The sequence below is a fragment of the Lonchura striata genome, chromosome 8 (assembly GCF_046129695.1).
Source record: "Lonchura striata isolate bLonStr1 chromosome 8, bLonStr1.mat, whole genome shotgun sequence".
Taxonomy (NCBI): domain Eukaryota; kingdom Metazoa; phylum Chordata; class Aves; order Passeriformes; family Estrildidae; genus Lonchura; species Lonchura striata.
This window is the reverse complement of record NC_134610.1, coordinates 9,401,136-9,419,818: the sequence shown is the minus strand read 5'-3', so window position 1 is coordinate 9,419,818 and position 18,683 is coordinate 9,401,136. Positions and strand designations below refer to the sequence as shown.

The 18,683-nt window shown below is 42.9% G+C and overlaps 1 protein-coding gene across 1 annotated transcript; it reads right to left on the bottom strand.

Moving 5' to 3' along the window:
* Nucleotides 1–2,063: 2,063 nt before the first annotated feature.
* On the bottom strand, nt 2,064–18,611 carry LOC110480607 (protein mono-ADP-ribosyltransferase PARP14). The gene is made up of 18 exons (XM_021548680.2): nt 18,384–18,611; nt 18,187–18,281; nt 18,078–18,111; nt 16,136–16,333; nt 15,691–15,975; nt 14,570–14,806; nt 11,428–13,682; nt 10,321–10,554; nt 9,815–10,036; nt 8,759–8,840; nt 7,733–7,882; nt 7,219–7,281; nt 6,219–6,386; nt 5,134–5,352; nt 4,447–5,034; nt 3,855–4,000; nt 2,996–3,170; nt 2,064–2,772 (listed from the first exon to the last, which is right to left on the bottom strand). Exons 1-18 carry the CDS (start codon nt 18,580–18,582, stop codon nt 2,483–2,485), a joined length of 5,640 nt encoding a protein of 1,879 aa, XP_021404355.2. The 5' UTR covers nt 18,583–18,611; the 3' UTR covers nt 2,064–2,482.
* Nucleotides 18,612–18,683: the final 72 nt, after the last annotated feature.

Here is an 18,683-nt window from a genome sequence, read left to right as displayed (position 1 = left end):
CACCTGCACCCTTACGCTTCTCTCCCCCAAAGCATCCCCCTCGCCTTATCAAACGCCCTGCTGCCGGCAGCTGGCAGCCGCTCTCGCTGCTGTCCCACGAGAAGTTCTGTGCAAGAGGCCAACCCTCACACAGAATCGAGGCATTTGATCCATCTACAGTCCTGCGCAGAGATGGGGCTGGCATGGTGACTACCAAAACTTTAGGAATAAGTGGCATTAACGTTCATTGGCTACTTACTTCTCTTTTTAATTATTCCATCTTCTGTTGATTAGTGGTTCTCTTACTTGCCATGCCAATTAGTTCACGTGCTCGGTCTTTCTCTTCTTTTGGGTCAGTGGTGAGCTGACCCAAAAGCTCACCAAAAAAAAGGTCAAAAGCTCATGAGTTGCTGGTCACGATCTCCCCTTGCCAGAACTGCCTTAGCCCAGTAAGAGCCAATTCAGTATGCTTGCTGAGTTGTCTTTATTCGTTTCTTCCTTATCCTAGGGCCTCTGCCAAATATCCTTGTGGCCTGTAAATTCTGCATTCTTTGTGCCCACTATCAGTGGTAAATCCTCTTCCCCAAGCCTTGTTAACCTCCTCCCAAGTCTCAAATCACTGAAACATGTTAAGCCCTAAACCTTAACAAGGCAATTCTACTAACAAGCAATTTGTTTTTCCAACACCTGAACATCTGTTAGTGCTTACTTGCTAACTACCTGTTTATTGGATGAAATCTCCTTTCTCGTTGATTAAACTTGAGAGTGTACAAAGATCAAACACCAAAGAACATGGTTCCTTAAGGAAGTTTTTACATATTCCACATTTTGCATCATTGCTGCCAGAGGAACAAGACCAGGGTGGAACGAGTTGTGTCAGGGGAGATTTAGGTTGGGTATCAGGAAAAAGTTCTTCACAAGAGGGTGGTTGTGCACTGGAACAGGCTCCTCAGGGAAGTGGTGATAGGCCCAAGCCTGACAGCATTGAAAAAGGATTTGGACAATTCTCTTAGGCAAGATGGTGTGACTCTGCGGGATGTCCTGTGCAGGGCCAGGAGCTAGAATTTGATAATCCTTGTGGGTCCCTTCCAATTCAGGCTACTCAATGATTCTTGGTCCCTTTGTACACTCCTGCCTCTGGCCATTGCCTGTTAGAATAAACCCATTTGGAGAAGCAGCATTTGTTACTCATGGCCTGCACAAAGCCCAGGATGACAGGTTTCTGCTCCAGGCTTCATGCCTTAGGCACCTGTAATGCAAGCACTGGTGAAAAAACACCTTGGTGTCCTCTTGTGGCACTGAGGAAGCTCAGACCTGATGCAGTACTGGCTCCTGGAGAGAATGGTCCTCGTACCAGTGACCCATAGCAGCAATGAAGAGCCTGGAGCCATCTCCTCTGGCTCCTGGCATGCTGCTGAACCACTGGCCACAGGTATTTGTGATGAGCACTTAATAAGTTTATTCACTGTACAAGCAAAGCGTAAGACTTTTGGCCCCCATACCAATACCTTGATCTCCAGCTCTAGGTTAAATTGATTTCAACACACTTGATCTCAACAGTCAGCAATTTTCAGTGGTTAGAAAATGGAGTTTTTCTAACCACTTGAGTTTTTTTACATAGTAAAAAGCAAAAAAGTCCAAAGGGAGCAGTGCCAGTGCAGTCACAGGAGTTATGGGATGTGCAAATGCACAGCCTGGAGTTAATGGCTCTCCTGAGACACTTGACTTGCATATTCATGTTATTTCACACCACCTTCCCTAGAAAAGGTGTCCCTTGGCCAGAGTTACCCCACAGTACTTATTTCTCATAGGGACACACCAACCCATGGTAAAATTATAACAGTAACCTAACTATGTAAAGAAAGCATTGGAAGATTTTTTTTTTCTTAATCATACAACCAAGTAAATCAAACCCAATACATTCAGAGGAGCCAAGGCCTTTTCAAAGTTGGGGGTGCTGCAAAGCAGCAGGGTTTATTGTATTAAAAACAAGTAATTCCAAATCTGTAATGTCAAGTTCATTGAAGTTCACTGGTTAAAAACCAATGCTAAATGTTCAAAGAAGTTTAGACAAACACAAGCTATTTAGTACAACTGGTTCCTTTATTGAAAACTGCTCTAACATAACTAGTTATGAGACTGTCACAGAGTATAAAAAGGCATCAGAAATGCAACACTGAACAGTCTGTGGCTGCATTATCCCTTCCAATCCCCCACCAGCAATTAGGAAGGCCCTAAGGTTGTGTGGCTGATACAATAGAAAGGCTCACTATGTAATCTAAAAGAGGACTGTAGTACAATATTGTGCTTGAGTCTTAATACATTCAGCTGCTCCAAGTGTCAGCAAGCTTCAGGGGGATCAGAAACTGCCAGAGATTGCTTAAATCAAGTCAGAACTTAATCTGACACAATTCTTTAGTATTTTTGTTTAGTGTTTTGTTACAAATGTTTCTATTCTACATAGAGGCTAAAAGACATACAGTTGTGGCTGCAATTAAAATACTTACTTAGTAAAAGTGATAAGATATTCTGGGTAAGCTTGAATGTCATTAAAAATTATGAACATGGATGGCTGGCTCATGTTATCAGTTGAACTATCATACAGATCTACAGAGTTGCTAACATTTTTTCGTGCTGGAGTAATTGATCCTTTTTTCCCCAGAGAGTATTCTCCAACAAGGACTCGGGCCAAGTACATGTACTTCCTCCCATTCACATCTGGTTTAGAGTAGAGGTCATTGGCAGAATAGCAGGCATTAACAGCAAAGTATGTTCCATTTCCAAAGTTTGCAGCTGTAGTCAGAAAAGCAAAGGTTTGTGAGTGTTTCAGTAGCAGCAACTCCTTATCTGCCACCTTCAGAGCCTGTGAATCACTGGACAACTCTGTTTTTTATTTGCAATAGGGAAATACAACAAAATAAATAATTTTGCACACAAGGTAGGAGTATACATGGCATGACCAAATCAGTCCTAGCTCTGTAAGGGAAAACAAGAGTTGTTTGGAAAGTTACATTACCGTTCATTCCAGCATAGCTCCGGTTAAATCCATGTTTGTTAATAAGGGTTAATGACTCCTGACTCGTCCCATGAAACAGAAGCCTCTCATTATTTTTGTCGCCATTTTTTTTATCTATTTCACACTTTTTTATTTGGTAGCTTTTCCAGAAATACAGGTTCTGTATCCTTTCAATCTGTGAAGTTTGAAAGTAAGACAGAAAGAAAGAAAGAAAGAAAGACAGAAAGAAAGAAAGAAAGAAAGAAAGAAAAAGAAAGAAAGAAAGAAAGAAAGTGGGTAGGTTGCTGTAATGAAAAAAGTTAGCCTATCAATCATTCAATCAGCATCCAAGATTCCCCTCCTAGCTCCAATACACATACATCAGGTGATTAAATAAATTAGTCAAATCTTTCCAAACTCTGGCATGGCAGGTAGCAGAACCCAGCCCAAACCATAAGACAAACACTCCTGGAAAACAATACAGGAGCTTTTCACAGGTTTCCAGGCTGTAAATGCCTGCTGGGTCTGCACAACACATGTGGCATGTGTGCATGGCATATGCACATCCTTTTGTTGGCCTGGCAACCAGCCAGGTTATGACGTTTTGCCCATATGCACAACACACGTGGCATACTGGCAAAACGTGCTCTGCTACAGCAAAAACCATTCCAAGGAAGAGCACTGTCCTCTGGAGCTGAAGAAGTGACTGCTTAAGAGCTGCTCCAAATACCTGTACTGCAACATTAAACTGATTAAAACTGAATAAAGTTAATGACAGCCAGAAAGACTTGTCCCAGCTTTAGAAATCCCAGGGGATTTTATTTTTCTGTTATCAGTATCCTTCATCGCTTGCCATTAAGAAATGATGACTTGCTTTTACCTTTTCAATTTTGTATAACTGACAGGTTTGCTGAAACCTTTCTTGCACATCTTTGTACTCTCTTGAGTCTGGTTTTAGTTCCACTATTTTGAATTGCTCATTTTCCATATGGTCCCATGTTGGAGGGGGCGCTGTTGACTTTTGATCTGCAGAAGAAAAACGATCACTCATATTCACCCAAATCCCCTGCCTAAAATGAAACATAACCTTCTACAAATTCTTCTAGAAGTCCACACATCTTGCTTATGGATGACTGGGAAAGGAGGATCTCCCTGTTCTGTAAATGGAAGAGGATACGGTTCAAGAACAGAAGTGAGCTGAGATCTAGCACAACAAATGCTACAAGAACATTATTGCTATTAAGCCTGTTAAGAACATCAGAACACATTACTCTCTTTTCAAAATATTTTAAATAGCTGCAACATTATTTTATTTCCCAATTCGGTTCCTTTCCACATGCTCCAGAAAAGGACCTGCAGAAAACTCCTAATATGTATTTTAAATATTCTCATCATTCCCTTCTCCTTTCTCTTACTGGGTGCAAGCAGGTTGTCACATGGGAACATCAGTCTGTCACGATGCTTTTACATACCTTCAGATTTCTCAATACGTATAAGGGATATCTGCCTTCCATGGGCATCCACAGCAGTCTTCTGTTCCATATCCACTGTGTAAATTTGTTCACCAATGGTGACTTCAAGAGTTTTCTGCTTTCCCTTGTAAGCATCTTCCAACTCCACATTTGTGAGACTGTTGAAGGGTACATAAGAATCCTTTTCAAAATATTTCCATTCAATTGAATTTTGTAAAAGTTTTGCCTGTGTCTCTTTAGCAGCTTTTACCCTGAGAATCATTTTATGAACAGCTAAAGAAGCCACGCACACATCTTTTGCAACCCCTGAAATTTCAATATGGGTACTCTTCAAATTAAGACAAATTTTTAATTCATTTTCTAGGTCACGCAGTTCTGCTTTCTCTTCTTCATTGAAATGAGAGATAGTCTCATCTACAATTTGTGTTTGAGACTGTTCTTTTGAAATTGCACTTCTCAGCCACTTTTCAGCTTCTTCCACTTCTTTTTTATTTTCACCACAAATCTGCACAACAGCCAGGTTGATTTTCTTTTCCAAAACCACTTTGGTTTCTTCCTTAGGGGAAAGTTTCTCAGAGCTCCAGAGTGCTACATTGAAATACATAAATATTGTCATTAATATTAATCTTTTTTAGCTAGTGCTAAACAGATTGATCTATAACCTGTACCTAAATGACATCTACTTACATTTACCCATGTGATATGCCTTGGAAACAAAGGCTTTGATTCGTGTTGCAGTAGACTTTTCTCTTTTCTGCATGCTTGCTTGGAACACACTCATCAGATGTGGCTGAAAGATGACAACTTTAACAGTTTTCACAGACGTAGCAGAATTCCTTTTTGCGAAGTCAGTTACTGCATCTATCATGTTGTCAGCTACCTCAGCTGGATTGCGGCGTGCCTCTCCTGAAAAAAGATGCAGATATTTTGCTCTAGAAAGTGTTAATAACTGTTACAGATGATTAAAACATCTTTAAAAGGACAGGTTTGAATATATCCACACCATCAGCTGGATCATAAACAAGTTGAGAATAACATCAGGCTGGCAATTAAGAAAGGTTTCTATGTATCAGGAAAAGAAAGTTGGGGACCACCTTTCCAGTAAGGGAAAAATGGAAGTGTCCTTTCAACCAATCAGGTTATGATGTAGATTATATGCTTGGGTAGCTAACAGGCCACAGGCCTGCTGCTCAGTGGCCCGGTAGTCCATTCCTTGCTCAAAATGCAAGCCTAATTTTATTTGTGCAAGAGGTTCCCATGTGCATGGGGTGCAGCTCTGGATTCTCCAGCTCCAGGGGATTTCTACCAAACTAACTGAAAATGAGAAGAGAACAAAAAAAGGGACAATTTGGGCTTTTTGACAGGCTTGTGTTCCATTTGTATCAATCCTACTTGTGCAGCTGCTGGCCAGAGTTCCATCACCTACTGATTTCAGCAATGGAGGAGTACCTCCCCTCCCTGGCTACTCTCTGATGAGGTGCCCACATATACCAGGCTTCAGGTTCTTCAGCAATCACAGACATACCTTTGAATCCCTGTTAGCAAGGAAGTTTTGGCTTTAGAAAACTCATGCTCTTGATGTACTGGATCACTGTAAGGACTGAAGTTTTCTAGCTTTCATAAGCGTCTAATAACATTTTTAAAGACTGCATATTCCCAAATATATTTTCACCAAATAACAACCTCTCCAGATAAATCAAACTCATCACTTGAGCCCTGAGATCAGCAGAATCACATGCACTGAACCCTTTTCAGAAAAGGGAGACACAGACCTGTTCCGATTGCTGGGAAGGCGACAGAGGTGTACTGCTGCAGTTCACACTCCTGGAGTACTTGGAAAACCAGGGACCTGATATCACGTTGGTAAACAAAATGCATTATTTTTTTGCATGGCAGGTTTCCTGCCTGGGTGATGATACAGTTCTTGCCAGTTTTCTGGGCTGAAACATAAGTAGGAGAAAATAATCAACAATTATCCCCAATATAGATGTGTGCTAGTCCTCATCAGGAAATAAGAAATGGTGAGAAATATGCACCAGGATAAGCTTTGTGTCTCCTTCCATAAAGTGAGCAACCCCTTCATTCAATTTTCTCTTCCAAGGCACAAAAACTTGGTTTATTTTTGTAAAATATTTGCCTCCTTTGGCAAATAAATTTAGTGTGTGCCTTTATTTGTCAGGTTTGCTCAGTAAACTTGGAGAACTTAATGAAGACTGGCATTCTGTCTACACACACACATGAATATGCCATCTACCTGCAGGCCACCTAACCCATATTACCCTCTTGGGCTGTGCAAGAACAGCTTGTTTACCTTGGATCTCTTCCACATAATTCTTTTCCTTTGGTTGGTCTTCCAAGGTGACCTCCACACCTGCATATTTCCCACTTCCCTTCTTTTCTGGTGTTTTAAACCACATACTCATCCATCTTTACTCCTCTTTCATTATAGTTGCTGTCCAACTATTTGGCCTACAAATGGTTTCTCTATTAACATTTTTGCCAGCATCACCCCTTGCTCACGGCTATGTTTGATGTTGACTCTGTTTTAAGGAAATCTTTATTGAAATAAGAGGATAACAATAACAATAGATTTGGATCTTTATGTATGCTTCGAAGCTGAATCCTGAAGATTTTACCTTTTCTTCCCCATTAGATGTTTTCAAATATCACATTAACAGATTAAAAACTAGTTGCTGTAACAGTGTGTAATACAGATGGAACTACAGTAGTCAGAGTAACACCTTTGGAGAGGTCAGAAATGTTGCACCATACCTAGTACACCACATTCATCTTCAACTGCTTTTCCAGCACCATTCAGAATTGCTCTGGAGACACCTTAAATGAAAAGAGCAACATGGATCCACTGTTACTGCTGTTGAAGTCCCATCTGAGGCAGAACTGTATGCCTCATCACATCTAAATAATCTCAATTCTGATAATATTACAGAGACTGTAGCCAAAATTTTAGCCTTATATGCTTTTTCAATTCAAACTGATGTTTTGAGTACCCAACAAGTTTCACTAAGGTCAAAACCTCACTGACGTTTGTCTCCTCCTTTAGTCTGAGAGGTGCTCTATAAAAAGATAATTAGTTTCCCTTTCTGCAAGGGAGGCTTAAGCATGCTGTCCTGTAACATAGATAAACAAGTGAATAAAGTTCAGACACTCCCTAATTGAACTTTTGTACCCCAAGAAGCAAAACAGAAACTACACTGTGAAACAAATAAAAGGGCTGCTGTTCCTCTTTCCCAGCCCTTCCAAGCACACACAATATCAATTAAAATACCTGTTTTGAGGTTGAAGGTCTCGTTTGTTATGTTTACAATGGCATCTCCCTCCTCCTTGGTAATATCACCTTCTGCCACCCGGAACATGATGGAGCCAATTGTCATTTCAGGCACATTGTGTGCTGAGGCTGAAGGGACAGCAGAAAAAGCTGCAGGAAAAGAAATACAGACCCTGAGCAGAAAGGAGGGATTGGGTACAATGCCTACAGAGACACAGTTTGGCTACAGACTCAGCCTGTGGAAGGGATTGCCTGCCATGCTAACTGAAAATCATTCTTATACGAGTCTGTACTCCACCTGCATTCATTCCCATCATTTCTATCATGGCAGGATGGCAGGGAAAATGTGTTTTGCTGCACACCTCTTATGCAGACACTACTTGGTGACATTTTACCACTGCAAAATTCCCATGTAAGACAGCAGCAAACTTTCTAAGTCTCACTCCCTTGCTTCTGTGTCTCACAGAGTTTCCAGGCAGGTTCTCTCCTTCTTGAAAAGGTGCAAATTTTTACACATGTTATTTGTAAAATTGTAACTAAGTTTTCGATATGTAACTCATTTTTCTACAGGCTGCAGTTCCATTAAGAAATACATTTCAGTTTGATTTTGCTATTCATCTGAACATACATAAGGGTATTTCAAAGAGACCACTTCAACACACATACCCAGGATCTCACCTGCCTTCCCAGGACAGAGGAAGACACTACCTTGGTCACAGTTTAATCTACTGCTACAGCAATAAAAGTAAAAGCACTGCTGATGCCCTTGACACCTTATAACTTCTGCTGTTCCTATTTGCAGGGGCACTATCCAGAATCACAGGAACACGTTTTTCCTTAGCATCTCCTGCACTATTTCTGTCATAACAGACACTCAGCCTGAAATAAGGCCTTTACAGCAGCCACTCAGACTTTGGGAATGACATGCTCACCAAGCAAGTACCTAAATATCCATAATTAATGCATTCTCTGGAATACTTGAAAAAAATAATCAGTAGGCACACAGTTTCTGTGAATAAACCTTACCTGTGCTTGGGCTAGCATCATTTGGAGCAGGATTCTCTCCTGTCACAGCTACAGATCTTTTTTCAAGTTCATCTGAGAATTCCTAGAGAATGAAATTACAATCAACCCCTGTAGAAGTCTTCACACAGTAAAAATAAAGGTTTGAAAAGCAAAGCTAAAAACATTTAGAAAGAATTCAATGCAAATTACTTCACATCATCTGCCACAATGCTGATGGCAAGTCCTGACAGATGTTGTTCTCAGAGAGCAAGGCTGCTCGGTGTGAACAGCACACAGAATCACAAATAATGGAGTCAAAGCCACATGGGGGGTGGCTTTTACCATTCCACAGGGGTAGAGCAGCAGAAGGCATCCTTGCAGTGAGTGAGTAGTTCATGCTAGCTCAGCTCTTACAGGGAATGCCACCCTTCTCTGTGCACAATAGCTCAGGTTTTGATGCAGTAGCCTTCAAGTTTAGCCTTTCAAAAAGTTGCACAAAGTACAGAAGGCAACAGATGTAGGAACACTTATCTGAACATCACAGTGTGACTGCTCTCTTTCAGTGTGAAATGAGTAACTTGAGTGTGGATATTGAAATTTATGTTAATGGGACACTGAAGAGAGGGTGATGGAGAAAACTTTTATGTTTCTACAGCACAGCAATCCTAACACAAAGATTCCTCCTAAAAAGACACCAGCACTCCATTAAAAGCATACCTGTTTGTCAAGAGTGCAGGCATTGAAGCAGTAGTTACAACAAACTTGTCGACCTACTGACTGAAGAATTAGGTGAGTTCATGAAATAAAGAGTAATTACACTTTTGTATGTATTATTCTCAGGAAACAGAAAAGGACAGGAAGGGAGCAGGACTGTACTTGATATGCTGGTGACCATGGGAGATAGAACTAAAAAGACAACCTTCAGTATAGATGAGAGACACTGTCAGCAACCTTTTCCTTTAGTATAAGAACAAGCACCTTGGAGATTCTTTGAATATCATCAGATAGCCAAGTATCATGAGACAGACTCAGACACACCATAATATAACATAATATAATATAACCACAATAACTCACCTGAATATTAGCTGTGTCTTTTGTGTGCAATAGGAAGTGAACTTCTTCAAGAGAATTTACTCTTTTTTCACTACTGAATTCAAACACTTTGTCAAACAATAATTTAGCAACAACAGATCTTGGGAATTCTAAATTCCCTGTCCCAATTGCTGGAAAAGTAATTGATTTCAAAGACAGTTCTTCAGCAATCTCCAGGCATTTTGTGATTATGTCACCCAAGACCTGTAAAGCACAATTATTTTTTCAGTTACTGGAGGTATTTTTTCCCAGTATGTGTAATGTAACACTTTCCCTTTCAGCTATCTCTTGGTATTAAAATACAATTAATTCCATATACAAGGAATTCACAAGGAATTTATTAAGTCAATGAGGGATCAGCCCACAGTTAAAAAAGAATGAGTAAAACGCTCTCATCTTTTATGAGACGGTCTCCCATATCAGAGGAAAAGTGCCATTAAACACACTGTAAATCCCAGAAAAACTCAGGCAAATAAAGACCCTTTTACCTTTGAAGGTGTGTTTTTCTGAGACCACAAAGGTACCACAGCATGAAGCACAACACTGCAAGCCAGATTGTAACCTTTAGTTTTCAACACAGATCCTTCCTCAGGTATTCTTCCTCCACCTTCTTTATTCAAGCCTGTCTGAAGCATTGGCCCTGCCTTGTTTAGCAAAGCTTTACCAAGCGGCCCTTTGTCAAGCTGGAGATCTTTCCCAACGCTGACAACAACAATGGATGTCTGAAAAACACACAGGTAAAAACTCTAGCTTGTAAGTATCAAATTTAAATTTTGCCTTGGATAACCAAATACAGCCTGCCTGATGGTCTACAAGGTAAATTTTTGGGAAAAAACCAGAGAGAACAAAGTTTTAGAATAAACCAGAAATTATGCTCAATTCCAATATCATGAGCCTGCCCCAAGAAACACAAAATTGAGTTAACTATTAAATTAAATTCAGCCTAATGGGAGTGACAATTCTGCATTCCTTGTTTACTCATTCTACCTCCATCTGAAAAACATTTGTGCAAGTTTGTTCTCAAGGAGAGGCTCACAAACCAAAATGTGAGTTCACTGAGGTAGGCAGGGCTTCCTGTGCATGGCTAGTTTAGGGGGACAAGCAGACACTGAAGATAAACAAGACTTGGGGTAATCTAAGGAAAAAAGAAGTGAGAAAAGCAGTAACTTATGAATGAGAGAAATACAAAGGGCACTCAACATTGCAAAAAACCCTGTATTTAGCTCCTCAGAAAGGGCCTCATACACATTTTAACATATATTCTGCCCTGGCCAACTGGAGGACCTGCATGCACAAGCTATGGGAGGCACACATCCACTCCTTAGAGGTTTTGCAGAAGGGTCCTGGACAGACCTGCTTCCAGTATTGGCAATCCCAGTACAGGTATCTATCAGCCAGCTAACAGAAATTCAGTGCAGGAGGCAATCAGAAATCAATTATCAAAATCACTGGTTCTCCACAGGAAGTGCAATACCAACTGCACGTTTCATGCCAGTTGTTCACCAATGACATTGGTTTTGTGTTTGTTAAGTTTTAAAAAAAGACACAAAAGTACCCACTTTTTATTTCAAAAGGAGGTAATTTAGAACACTTACTGCAGCATCCTCAATGCTTCCTGTTTGCAGCACAATGTTAAGGCCTTCCTTAGTTGTTATGAAGGGGAAGTTCTTAATGTGCTTAGAAGTTCTCTGCTTAGGGTGAGGAACTGTACTGACATGATGAGGTGGCCTGTAGGAAGCTGAAGACTCTGAAAAAACTTCTTTAAATGCCTTACTGAAAGCCTGAATGCTATCCTGTGCAAAACCCACGAGATGAACCTCCTTCAAAGTGCTGTTCCCCTTGGACTCTTCCAAGGTCTCCTTGATGGAAGATACAATCGAGTAAGTACACAGTTCCATTGGGAAGCCAAAAATCCCTCCACTTATAGCAGGCAGAGCTATGGAATGGTGCTTGTATGCTTCAGCCAGTTGCAGACATTTTTTCACTGTCTTCCTCAACAACCACATGCACATTGCTGAATTCTCCGCACTCCACCTGGGCCCGACAGCGTGGATGACGTTCTTGCAGGGCAGTTTCCCGGCGCGCGTGATCACGGCGCAGCCGGGCTGCAAACTCCCCAGCTTCCTCACCAGCTCATCACACTCCTCCTGCAGCGCTGGCCCAGCTGCTCTTGACAGTGCATCAGCCAGGCCCCCAATGTGGTTTAGGTCCTCATTAGATGCATTCACCACAACATCAACAGGATGAGTGCACAAGTCAGCTTTGTAAAGCGCTATTACAGTCTCACCCATGGTCACCTGCATATAGAGCTTGCCTCTGTCACTGTGTTGTTTCTGTTCTTTCAGCTGTTCTTCCGGCTGCTCTTCCAGTAGGACTAAACACTTGAACATTTCTTTTATATGGGGGGCCAAAAGGTGTGCTTGCTCTTTTATATATGCCTTGGCTCCTGGCAAGTCAATTACCACACGCTTAAAATGCAGGCCAGATAGTATTTGCTCAACTAAGCTGACTCCTTCCAGCACTTTTGTCTTTGGCCCACTCAACGTTATGACTTCACAGTTTTTCTGTGTGCTGAAATCAACTTTCACACCTTTTTTTGATAAGTCAGCCCAATCACCGACCTTCTCTTTCTTAAAAAACTTTATGAGTGCCATTGGCTTTCCTTCAATGACCTTTTGCACATGTGTGTTTTCATCTATAAAGCTGTAAAGTTTCTCAAAGGATTTTGCTACAGCTTCAGAAAGACCAGCAATCACGATCTGAGTCTCTGCCTGGGTGACTGCTACAGCTCCATTAGAGCAGGTTTCCTTGGCTAGCACCCGCCAATCCTCCTTCTGGAGGACTGACTCATCCTCCAAAGTAATACTTTTGTAGTCCAGTTCTTTCTTTATTTCTTCCTCTGCTTTTAGCAGATCTTCAGGAGCATTGCCTTTCAGGATGATCTCTCCTGCATCAATCTCATAAAAGACATTAATTTGTTTTGATACAAACAGGATCTGTGACAGGGCTTCATTATCAATATGCTCTAAAAACTGAAAAATGTTAGGGTGGACATTAATTGTTTTCTTTGCCATTTTGTGTATGTGATCAAGTATTTCTCCTTTTACTTTGTAAACTTCCTCAGGCACTCCAGATAGGTTAATGCTCTTCTGCAAATTATCATAAGTTATTTGCAGGTCTGGGAACTCTGTACGAAATTTTTCTTCAAGACCAGTCATCTGTAAAATTCCATATTCCCCTGGATTCACTGTCTTGACTTTCAGTTCAGTTCTTTGTTTTTCTCTTTCAATTTCTCTGCTGGCCTTTTTGATCAGGAGCTTCAGTTCTTGTTCAACCTTCTTCACAGCTTCTTTTTCACCTACCAGAACATGTAAATCCTTGGAAATATTTGGGATCATCAGAACTTCATCATGGGGAAAGCTGTTCCTAATGGCTTCCCACACCTCTGTGCTTACTTGACATTGGATTGCTTCATATTTTGATATGGTGTGTGAAAATGCTGTGGAAACATCTTCTTTCCATGCCTTAACCAATCGAGATACTGATCTCTTCCGCTCAGAAAAAACAGCTGAAGGATGCAAAGTAACTTTTGGATCTGCACAGAGGGTGTCAGGCCACACTGGCACACAATTACACTTTGCCATTTCATGATCTATTGCCTCAATTAAGCTACTATTTCCTTGCAAATAATTCCAGATACAGGGATCCAGAGGCAATGTAATTGGATCTGGCTTCTTTATCTGCGGCCCTTCCTTTCCATATAAAGCTGTTCCCAGTGAGGTGTAGTAAGGATAGACAAAGATTGGTGTTTTGTTGAGTGAATGCTTCTTTGCCAGGATATTTTTTACATCTAAAACAAACAAACAACCCCCTGAAGTTATTAATATCAGCACTTAAGAGCTTCTCTTTTTGTTTTGGGGCTTTTTCATTGCTTGGGGGTTTTTAAACTGTATTTTCTAGATAATAATGTTTGTTATTCTTAAGAACATTTTTAGATTCATTTCCTCCAGTACCCAAATATAAATAATTCCAGATTTTTGAAGAATTATTCATTTAAAATGCTGAAGAGAGACAGTCAAGCACAACAGCATCCACACCTCTGGAAGGAGGTGTGCATAATCTCTGCCCCCACTTCTCTTATATGCTGTACTTGAAGTGCCCAGCTCCATAGTGTCTGGGCTAATACTTAGCAGTTCAAAACACAGCTCCTGTTTTTCCCAAAAGACCATCTCCTTCCTTCAACTCCTCCTCAATTCTCCCCTTCACTGCAATGCCTCCAGCTTCTCCCTTGTCCTACACTTTTCACAGTCACTCATCTTTCTGCCACTGACTGAACAACCCATAGCATGTGCTCTCCAGCCAAAAAACTGCCCAAGAGTTTGTCCTGAGATGAGCCAGACTGGGCATGTTGCCATGGGCAGCTGGTGGCCAAGACAGCAGGTGGGGGAAGTCCCCTGTACCTGTGGGGCTGTGTACTCCCCATGGAACTCAAACTGCACCCAGAACTCTGTAAGGATCAAGGCCTGGGTGAAATAAACTGTCTAGAAAATGAAAAAGTTCTATGCCTTATGCCCAGCTGGTCCAAAACTGAAGCTTGCACTCCAGTTAGCATGAGACCAAAGCACCACATCTGCTATTTTACAAGGACAAAGGAGGCATTTCTCTAGAAAATCCACATTTTGGTCTTTAAACAAGATGTTCTAAAAAAAAAATAAGGCCTCTGCATTTCTACATTACCTTTATAGTCACCAAATCTAATGATAGCTGCATCTTCATCAGGCAGCTGTTGAACATCCACTACCTGTGCACCACCATACTTCTCATTTTCAAAGTAGACAGTTATATAGTGACTGGGGGTGTTGGGTGGTATATTTTCAGCCCTAACACTTTTTGTTTGCTCAAGGCACCATGCAGTAATGTTTTGTTTCCTTGCTCTATGGTTTTGATTCAGCTTTTTAGCAAATTCCTCTGCATCTAGAAGGAGAAAGGAGAAGAAAAAGGAAAGATCAAACTCGGAGCTCGTTTGTCTACCATGATGTTAGCAGATTATCACCCTGTGCACTGATCAAAGCACTGGATCACAAAATCAGCTCAGAGCTGCCCATAAAGCTGCTTCTTTCCACATATTCAGTATGTGTCACTTAGTATTCCCCTCATGGTTGATCACAATCCTTGATTACAGTGATTGCAGCCAGAATTTACCACTAGTTTTCCTACTGACTGTCACTGGGTTTCTTTAACTCCAGCAGAAAACAACATCAGGTTCATTTTTGGACTGTGGCTTTGTACACAGCTAGTAAGACACAAGTAAACAGTTCAAATTGTCTCAATTTTATGACAAATACATTTCTCATTTTGGCTACTTCCCCCCTGTTAGCCTCACAATAAAAGACAGTCAAATCACTTTTTCATCTGTCAAGAAAAAACAGTTAAGTTTCTTAAAGATCTCCTTATTTCCTCAAAGCTACATGAAAAAACATAGGATTGGAGCATGACTTGAGAGACAAATAATTTCTAAGGTAGAAAAACCTACACCTTCTCTGAAGGACAGCTTTTGGCAAGGACAGCTTTTACTATCTTTCTGTTCTCAGACCAAGTACATCCTTCATTGCTTATTTTAAGTTATGGTTTGGTTTTAGTCCTACCTGTTGTGTTTACTAGCTCTCCTTCTGACTTGCACTGGCCTCTATACCTCACACATAAAGGTTATGGCATTAACTTTAGTAAAGTAAATCCTCCTTTAAAAGGACACAAACCTTAAAAATACGAAAGATAATACTTCCAGCTTAATCTCACTCACACATACACATGCAAACATGTAGCTAATAAAAAGAGCTTCAATTCTGACTCCTTCTTACCAGTATTTCCAGTAAAAGTAACTACAGCAGCAGATAACTCAGGTATCATTTCCACACTGAAGTCACCATCCTCCTCTGACAAGCCACTGACGTTCTCTACCAGCATAATTAACATGCAATCTTTTATTGTGTCCTTCACATTTCCCAGCACAACTGCAGTGGGAAGCAGAGATCCTTCAGAGTTCTCCACTTGGCACGACTCCTGGGAAGTCTCCACTTGCCATGGCTTCACAATCAGATCAATCTTACTCAAGCAATGCTTTCTTTGCAAAACTTCTTGGGCATCTAGTCCCACAGAAAAACAGAGATATCACAGTAGAGTAGCATGTCAAATAATAGCAATAATATACCATTTCTGCTTGGAGCAATGCCCAGAGAGAGATCCTGCACCAGCAAAGGTCTGTTTTTAAAAGGGAGCTTAAGCAGTGTAACATCCATAACATACCTTGCTCATTCTGAAAGGTGATGATCACTCGGTCATCCTTTTTGACATAGGACTCAATGGTCCCTCCACCAGACTTCCTTTTATTTTCAAAGTACACTTCTAAAATCTCATCTTCTATTTCCTCCCCAAAGGCAGTGGTTACTACTACAGCAGAATTCCTAGAGATTGTTTTCTCTGCTTCCAATTTCTCACGTGACTCTGAAATAAAAGATCACATCCTAATGCCTTAGGCAAAAGTGAAGAATAAAAACAAGCTTCCCATCTTCCAAGCTTTTGCACCACTTTTTGTTCAGATCACACTTATGGTCAAATAAAAGAACAGGGTAAGAACCAAAACAAGTTAAGCAGATCACCAGCGGGAGTTGCCATATCAACATGTAGGGAGGAAATGCTTCAGTTCATCACCAGGCAAGGACAGCAGAAGATAGAAAAACTTCTTCACAAACACACAATGAGGGAAACCAGTGCTCCCCATTCACAGTTCAGACATAGCTGTGGGTCACCTGGGGTCTATACTTGTTGGCTGCCACGGCTGCTCAGGTGTACCTGGGGTACACAGCTCCCGATGCTCCGGCACAGCACAGCAGCTGGGAAGGTCTGGGTAGGGACAGCCTTAGCCAGAAAAAAGGCCCACTGCTGTCCCCTAAGGAACTGACCTGTCTGAGGTGGTCAGTGAAGTGGGGGCTCTAAAGGAACTCACAGAAAGGAAAAAATGCATTTCTTTCTTTTAGCCTGGGATCACAATTCCTACACTGCATTAGACAAACAACACAAGCCACGAGGGTGGCCAGGGCACTGCTGAAGAAAGGTCCAGAAAACCAAAGGAGCAAGAATACAGTGTTCACCACTAGATAAGTGACACACTCACCTATCTTCTTCTGCTGAGTATGCACAGGAGTTTGTTTATTCTGGCAGATGGGAAGAGACACTTGGGTTTCATTAACTAGAGATAAATGACAATGGTTTCCCAGTTGCTGGGTACTTCAAGAAGAAAATGGACATAATAATGTACACCCAGGAGCTAACAGAGCTTGAATTAAGTTTCATTTGACACTGTCAGAATCACAGCCTTCCAGATTCCTCTTTTTACACCATATGTTGAACTGGTTACAGAAAGACTCTGAGCTCAAGAAGCCTCGGGCATAATGTCAGCACACAGTCATGCTGCACGAATGACCATGAGCAGGTCCTGCCATGCACTACAGCATTTTCCTCACACAAAAAACTGCACTGAACATAAGAAGTGCTGAGAACATCAGCCCTTGGGAGGGAAATGGCTTTAAAAATGAGACCTCTGGAAGAGCCTCTGTCAAGATGTGTTTGACCCAGCATGACTGCTCAGCTTCCTAGTTTAGAACAAGAGGAAATGCAGCTACATTAGAAAACAAAGGACAATGGTAAGATTGACCAAACTGCTTTTCCAGCCTGTGCCATCAGTCCTCACCTGTGCAATCACCCCGCTATGCACAAGCAGGTACTTGGCAAGCAGAGCTAAGCGAGCTGTGTGTGAATTAGCCCCGTGTATGTGGATTACTTCTGTGTGTACCGATAGTCACACATTGATTAGCTATGTATTGGCCACGAGTGTGTATTGATTAGTGCTGTGCGCGTGTATCAGCCAGGTGTGTACTGAGTAGCCGTGCGTGTATTGATTGTGCAGTTTATGTGTGCGTGCGCCTGTATTAGCCGTGATAGTGCGGTCGGTCTGTCCGGTGCCTGGGTTGTGGCTCGGGGGCTGCACCTCAGGAATTCCATCGTGTTTGGGATTCGGGAAGTGAAGGGGGAGCGCTGGGGAGAAGAATCTAAGCGCTACAGCGCCGTTCGGCCGGCCCGGCCAAGCAAGCGGCTCCGCCTGCTTGCCCATGCCAGCTCCTGCGCAGGGCTCCCCGGGCCGGTGCCTCGCCAGCCCCGGAGCCCCCGCGGCTCCTGCCGCAGCTCCTACCTGGCGCCTCGGTCGCGCCGGCCGGCTCCGCCTCCTGCGGGAACGAGAGAGAGCGCTCAGCCGCGGAGCCTCCGCGCCCGGACCGCGCCCGCCCCACCGGCCCGCTCACCTGCGCGGGGCCGCCCGCGGTGACCTGCAGCGACAGCCGCTCTCCGGACCCCCACACGAGCTCGTGGACCGGCCGGCTCAGCACCCGCTCCCTCACTGCCAACACAGCGGGCACCGCTCAGGGGGGTGCGGCCGCCCCCCGCCCGTCGGAGCCGCGGGGCAGCGCCGGCACCCCTCCCGCCCGGCCCGGCCGCTCACCCTCGGGGCAGGCGAAGCAGACGAGGATGTGCCCGGCCCCGCTGTCGCTCCCGGCTCGCAGCTCGCACTCGCCGCCGCCCGAGCGCCTCTGGCTCTGGAAGTAGCAGAGCAGCTTCTTCCTGAGCGCGGGCGGCGGCTCGGCGGGGCCCCAGTCCCCCCGCACCAGCAGCGGGAAGGCGCACGGCCGCTGCCCCGCCATGCCCGCCGCGCCGCTCCCCTCCGCCTTTCGCTTTCGCTTTCACTTCTCGGCCGCGGAGCCCGAGGTGCCTGGGGCTCCGCCCAGTGCCGGGACAGCTCCGC